This window comes from Lepidothrix coronata, unplaced genomic scaffold, assembly GCF_001604755.1.
Source record: "Lepidothrix coronata isolate B3197 unplaced genomic scaffold, Lepidothrix_coronata-1.0 Scaffold21, whole genome shotgun sequence".
NCBI lineage: Eukaryota > Metazoa > Chordata > Aves > Passeriformes > Pipridae > Lepidothrix > Lepidothrix coronata.
The window spans coordinates 2107451-2114942 of NW_016690201.1; the positions used below are offsets into that span (position 1 = coordinate 2107451).

Below are 7492 nucleotides of genomic sequence, written 5' to 3' on the forward strand. Positions count from 1 at the left end.
TCCAAACACTTTGTGAACTCTGTCAGGCTTGGTGCTGTTACCACTTCCCTGGGGAGCTTGTTCCAGTGCCCAGTAGGGACATATGGGAATATCAACATTTAAGAATTAATCACAAGCTCCACTTATGCAGGGGCAGCCCTGATAAGTCACTACTTACACAATTTGACAGATACAGCTTGAAGTTCTGAGGGAAAGAGCTGTGCTACAGATATTGAGAAAAATACCTTGAGCAGAGCCTGTTCTGGAGAGAGCTGAGCTGGACAAACCCAGAAATAAGCAAGCAGGTGAACCAAGCTCCCTCTTCCCTGCCATCCAGGCCCAGCTCCCTGTAGTTACACAGCAGGCATTCATGTTACTGTACTGTTGGTGTACAATAATGATGGTATTGTTTGCAGTGGAACAGCACCTCAGGCCCATGGTGGAATTTACATTTACAACTTCCTCCCAGTGAATCTTCACTCGTGAGACTTAGTTCAGGATTGACGTTTGTCTGTAAGGGAGCTGAAGAAAATTGCATTTGCCTGCTTGAATGTTATCCAGTTCTGCAACGTATTTTCTTTTCATACAGTGCTTCCTTAATCTGTGCCATTTTAAAAAATGCAGTCCAGCATATGTGGAGAAGGATGCTTAATGATCCCCCATGCCTGAGGTCTCCAAGTTAAAGCATGAGGTTAAAAGTAACAGTGTAGCCAGGGAAAGAAAGAAAAGATCAGTGAGCATGAATATACTGGAGTAACTGGAAATTAATAATGAATTCAGCAGAAGTGCTGTGGGAGGCAATCACAGCTAAATGGGAGTTTTGGCATAGAGTTTCAAAACAATTATTTATGCAAAAGTTGAGACTTTTTTAGAGAGAGGGACATTATTCCCGTTCTTCTGGAGGAGCTTTGCCTTACGTCATGGTGCCTTTGGAACTCTTTTATCAACCAGGGTTTCCTGTCTCTCTTCAACAGCAGAAATCAGGAGCAGCTGGCAGCAGATAACTCATCTTTTTTTGGAATACATTTAATTTTGTCCACATGCTTTTGTGGAAATGTTTTTCAGTCATGAACAGAATATCCCAGACATGCCAAAACACTTAAAACTCAGCCTCTTTGCCAAATTAGTACTGCAAAGACTTTGAAGAATAGAGTCAAGGAAAGAACATGTTAAATATACTGGTGGTCTATCCTCAGTCCTTTCTTTTCTGAATGCAAAATTCCTGCTGCTGTTATCCTGATGAATCTGACAAATTTATATCTCCTATATCCTGGTCAGATTCCAGTTCAGCAATATATAAGCAAGTGTTTCATATGGATGAGTTGTCATATCCATAACATTAGCTACCTCCTTAAGACACAATACAGAAGATTAAGGGTTTTGAGGCATACTTGCATCCATTGGATATAACCACATAAGGATATCCTGTAGAGAGAACACTGATAAAGAAAAATATGATTACAAAGACCAAAGGAGAAAAATCTGAATTCGCAAGCTTTCTTTTAAAACGGTCATGAGAGAAATAACAGAATGGGTTATACTGCTAATGGGAATCCTCCTATTGTCATCTAGATATTAAAGACTATACAGAATTTGAATTTTCTAACTTGAAATTTTTTTTCTGCTGGTTGGATGATTATTTTCTCTTCTACACTCATGAGTCAGGGATTTTCTTTTGCCTCCACACCTGTTCATTAGGACAAGACATTACAATGGTCAGAGAATGAGCTTAGAAACTGCAAAAAACTTGAGTTGTCTTAGTAGCAAGTTAATGTGTGCACTTATTGTGATTTTTTTTTCTTTTACTTAAAGCAGAGAGATTGCTTACTCTGGTTTAAAATGCTTTTAAACAGTAGCTTTATGCATGCACCCGAAACAAAAATGTTGAGATCTCTTGTATAGATGCCATCACTGAATATAATCAGTTATATAATAAATTAGTTACCATTCATACAGAAAAAAGAACTATTGTGAAATACCTTCTTCTGACTTATTATGCTCCTCTTAATACACCTGACATACTCTTTCCTCTTAATGGCTTTTGTCATGAAACCCACAGGGATTTAATGACAAACAGTTAAATTGTTACAAGTTTTATGCTTCTGTCCTGAAAGAAACCTGAAAGAGTAGTCTGAAAATATAGAAGATGAGCACATACAGTTTGAAAAGGAGGCTCTCTTTTATTTCAACAGTATTTTTTTTTAAACAATTGTATGTGGTCNAGCCACAGTATTGTAAATGCTTTTAATTTGCCAGAGTGCTGGACAAGTTGGTAGACCTCACATTTAACACTTTCCCCAAATATACCACTTGCCCTCTTCCTTCAATGGATAACCACTGAAGAGCAGATGATTTTTTTTGGTGGTGTTGTTATCTTTATATCTGCTTTTTTGTTAGAGAGTAGACTATTTTCTTACAAATTCATGGGAAGGGTTAAGCCAATTTCATCAGTGTTCAAGTCAAATTTTCTTGCTTTTCCACTTATTCTCCATTACTACTGAATAGACAAATCCAGCAGCACCACACCATTTCCAAGTAGAAAGGAATAATTTCTGTAGTCTCCTCTTTCTCTTCCACTTTTAGCTTTTGCAGTAGGTTATTTTGGAGAAGGGGAGGATGTTCTTTTGCAGTGTAAAGAAAAAGGCTTGGCTAGAAGTGAAAGCATGAAGATGAGGTGGAGAAGCTTTTCACAGAACTGCATGTGCTTCTCCTTATTTCTCAGAAACCCGTGAGAGTTGTGAGACTGATTCTGTAATGAGAGACAGAGCATGCATATCTGAAAGCTAGTGTAGATTACAAATGTTGTTATCTTAAAAGATGATTTATAGATGGGTTGGACTGAGAAAGACTGTGGAGTACTTTGGACTGCAGCTTTGAAAGTTAAGAGCCTATTAGATGGGAATACATTCAGGTTTGAGGTTTTTTTTCTTCCATTTGTCTTGTAGGTTTATTTGCCATTTCTGTATGAAAATGACACGTCTTGATTTTTGGAAGTTTTTTTGTTCATGGAAGTTTTTTTGTGGTTTTTTTGTGGAGTGATTTGGAAGGTTGTACAGTGAACCAAATTCACTTAGCCATACAATCCATTTCACACTGACCTGGTAAAAATGATAGGGGTTCTTATTTTTGGGGTTTGGGTTTGGTTTTTTTTTTCACCCCCACAGTTTTTATCTGGGTTTTTGAGAAGCTTTCTGTGTTTCATCAAATTTACTCCCATTTTTGCAGAGTTCCTACCAGTTTATGCAAGAAGGTTGGTTAAGAGGGCACATGTGCATGCAGCCACATGTTGCTCTACAGTTTTAGCCAGCCTGCCTGCAGTAGCAGATTGTGATGAATGACAAACTGAAAAGCAGAAGTTCTCTCCAGAAGGGGTGTGGAGATCCACTAGGGCTTTAAAAGTAGCAGCATTGATCAGGCATAGAGCATCTTTAACCACCAGAGACAACACTGAAGCAATTTGTTTTGCTTTCTTTCTGTTGTTCCCATTCATCTAGGGGTTACGTTTGTCTTTAAAACCATCCTTTTATCTCCTCTGTGTCCTCATCATCTCTGAGATGTGTTGGGTATATATTCTTTTTTTTTTCCTCTTTCTTTGCCCTAAAATAATTTCTCCCAGATCTAAAGACTGATTTCCTTTTGTGACCCATGTTAATCAGTAATGGTCTGTGTTCATACCACATGTGCTCTTGCTGACATCCCATGTCTGTGCTCTTAGGGGACAGTGTGACATGTCAATTCTTTCTACTGCTGTCCTTCACAATTTTCAGAAATCCTCCAAAAGTGATCCAAGCTGTGCCCCAGTATCATCAAACCCCAAATCAGCCCCGCTCTGTATCCTGGCTGACCCCAAGTTCATTTAATGTGCATCTAGAGGCAGACCATAGGGCAAGTTGGGCAGTAGGCTAAGACCAGATGTTCTACTTTTTTCCCTGGAAATAGGACTCAACCAGACTGTAGTTAATGTGCTTCTGGCATCAGTGCTGGGGCTGGGAAGCGATTGTCTGCAGAGAAATACTTAACAAGTACAAGCTCATGCGGTTAAATGAGGATGAGCAGCAGGAGCACATGGATTCTGTTCACAGCTCTGCTGCTGGCTGCTCTTGGGCAAACAGCTCATGGAGTCAGCCACAGGCCTGCCTCAGCTGCATCTTGCACTTGGCTTCCAAACTTATGAATCCTTTCCCTTCTAGAAGAATTTGCCTGGATTCATTTGTGGAAAAGACTGTATGAAAAAATTATAATTATTGATTTATTTATCAGATTACCAATGCACAGCCTGAGACGTCAGCAAACTTAACTCCACAGCTGCAAAACATATAATGCATCTCGTTGCTGAAAGTGATATTTCCTGTTAAGACTGCACATTTTGAAGGGAGCCAGTTTGGTGAGATGCTAGCACTTCCTATGCTATAAATAGACCAGATGAGTATCGCTTTCAATCTCAAAGGAATACATTTCTAATTTCTTGAGGGATGTAACAGTATCTCTGGCAAGATTGTCAGGGAGTTTTATACTTGCTGATGATGTCTCCTCACGCTCGAGATTTGACTTGCTTGTTAATCAATGAGCACACTTGTTGCAGAGCATAGACATTTAGAGAGCTATTAATGGCTTCAGAGGCACGATACTGCAGCTAAGGTCAGAGAAGTCCTTGCTGCTTTGGATGGTAAGGTGGGTAGAAAAAGAAAGTGTGAAATAATGTGGCAGACCATAGGTTGCATGTTAAATGGTCAACAAGGTTTGTGAGGAGAGGAACTGCCAGTTTATCCATAGATTTCCTTCCGTGTTGGAAGTAAGGGTGATTCAGCAAGTGGGGCTTCTTGGGGATAGAGGTCTAGAGCTGATCTCTCAGGAGCTGCATGATTCTCCCTCACTGTACAGCTTGCACGTGCTATATACTCTGTATTTCTAATCCCTGCTGCCGCTGTTGTAAGACAGCAGCTAGTACAGGAACTGCAGGTAATAGAATATTCGTGCTCAGTTGCTCATTTTCATAAGCTGAAAAAAATATATTTGTGCTCAGCATTTTGTTCATCTGCTTGTATGAACTGAGAAGCTGCATGTGTAAGTGAGCATAAGGGCACTGGGAATCTGGTTGACATTGGTCTTGAATAAAATGTTTCCTGCTGTTGTTTTTAAATACTGGGAAAATTAGATCCCAGCCCCTGTTCCCACTCAGATTTAGAGATAAAATCATAAAGACAGCAGGCAGCTAATACATATTACTATGCCTCTGCCATGCATAAGGGTTTGAGAACCTTGTCAGGCATAGCAGAGAGTAGGTTTGGGGAAATGCCTTCCCACAGTTTGAAATGGCACATACTGTATAGTAAAAGACACTTCTTCTCTATGGCATGTGCCATAAGAGTGATGCAGAGTGTCTAATCATATAGCACCTGTTACACCACACGTTTGATTTTAAATACTAATTGGGACTGGAAAGAGGAGAAATGAGTAGATGCTGTGACAGAATTGAACTGTTCTTGGAGTAGCCAGAAGATGCTAAAGTTTTGGGGCTGATACTGTCAATTTTTGAGTGTTAAGGAGAGTTAGAGACCATCTGAGAGGAGATGCATTACTACAGAACAACAAATAGGAAAAGAGAACTATACCAGTGTTATTCTACAAGGTATCAGAGAGCCAGGCTTCAGGGACTTAGTTGATTATTTATGCCTGGCATATCAGGCATATTGTTTTCTCCAGTTACTAATTGCTCATTTGAAGAAAATGCATCTGCTGTGTTGGCCAGCGTAGATGCAAGTGAAAGGTGCTAAAAGAATTCTCTGTGCTCTGATTTATTGTTTCCCAAACTTTGGTCCCCAGATAAATAATAGTCTGCAGGGTAGCTTTAAGTGATCTGCAGCCAGTCTTCAGAGCAGCGTTGCACAGTAAATCATGTAGTATTTGATTACAAAGATTAAAAGGCCAAAGGCTTTGGAGGGTGAGAAGTAGTGTGCTGAGTACTGCTGCTTGAGTGGGCCGAGAGGAAAGGTGACCTAGTTGGTGGAGACCAGGGAGGTGAAGCTGTCACCTTTGATCCCCATGAACAGGTTACAGTTCCTGTCTCCTGAAGCAAATTTGCTCGATCACTTGGTGTTTCTGCTGCAACAGGACTTCCTGGCCCAGAGTTATTTCTCTATAAAGCTCTGTCTCATTCTGGTTTTTTCACTGCTTGCTAAATGTACTTGTCTGTACAGAGCCACACAGGCATGTAATTCATTCTCCTGGGAAGATCCATTTATCCCTCACTGCCAGACTACAGTCATTTTCCATCCATTTTGCTTTCTAAAAGCTACTCTTTCTCTCTTGGCTTTACCAGTTACCTCACTAACATGGCAACTGTTTCCTTATTTTTTTTTTCATTAGGTGAGACAGGCAGTGGGCTTTAAAAACATCATCCAGGCACGGGTACAAAACACAGTGACAACGGAGAGAATTAATCACCCCACTAAAATGATTTCTGTTTTGTTTTGATCATTTAGCATCCCACCATTGCATTTCAACTAACAAGAGGTTTCTGTCTTTGACCAACATGCTTCAACTGTTCATTAAGGTTTTGCCACGCACTGTCATAATCACTAACAACTGCTTGGGTTTGAAGGTAATTGTGTTTATTTTCTGGTTCATGCTTCAGGAAAAATTAAAACTTGATGCTGAGAGGGAAAAACTAGAGAGGCTTCAGGAGCTTTACTCCGAGCAGAAGACGCAGCTTGATAATTGCCCTGAGTCCATGAGGGAACAGTTACAGCAGCAGCTGAAGAGGGTTAGTAGCAAGTTTCAAGAGTGCACTTTTTTATTTTGTTGATTTTTAATTTTTTTCTTTTTTTTTTTTTAGTTAAGTGTAACATATTCTCTTTCAAGTATCCAGTGTCTGAACATATTTGCAACTTAGAATTTTTAATAGTCACGAGGGTGGGGTTTTTTGTGGAATGGTTGTAGTAGATGATGTTTATGATGGCAGACAAGTAGAGTGCAAATGGGTGGATTAGAAATCATTTTGTGTTGAATGTTTTTAAAGTTTTGGGCTACTTGCCTGTAATTAGCCCCTTAGGCATTCTGAGTGATGTGGAAGCTGTTGTGATTTTTAGATGAATGGTGGAGCATCATTCTTTACCTGTGTGAGCAAAGACTGGAATCGGCCAGTAAATGTCTGTCTCAGTGAAGCCATGGGTAACTTCTTTTTTTCAGTATATAACTTAGCTGTTAGCCTGAACTGTATTTGAAAAATTAATTTTGAAGATTTTGCCACTTAGTAAAATAGCTTTGTTTTGTCCTACATTTTCATTTTCAAACAGTTACACATTGGTATAAATTAACTTTTCATACTGTCTAATTGCAACTTGATTTTAGTTTGTATAATTTGTAATAAAAAAAAAACCTGCAATACTGTCTATGAAGGTACCATTAGTACCTTCTTAGTATTCATTAACGTGAAGTGGGTTATACAGCACATATAGTTAGCTTTAGCAGGGGAGGAAATAATTTTCAAAGCATCAGTATTGCAAGCTCAAGA

General features: G+C 39.4%; 1 protein-coding gene across 8 annotated transcripts in view; it reads left to right on the forward strand.

The window, feature by feature from the left end:
• Positions 1-7492, forward strand: part of PHLDB2 (pleckstrin homology like domain family B member 2) — an 82386-nt gene that overhangs the window by 45002 nt on the left and 29892 nt on the right. For 6 of the 8 annotated variants that reach the window (XM_017807958.1, XM_017807957.1, XM_017807962.1 and 3 more), the window contains one exon: positions 6614-6742. The exons of the other annotated variants lie outside the window; for them this stretch is intronic. In XM_017807958.1, coding sequence (XP_017663447.1) covers positions 6614-6742 — 129 coding nt within the window. The remainder of the gene's footprint in view (positions 1-6613; positions 6743-7492) is intronic. 8 annotated transcript variants of the gene reach the window in all.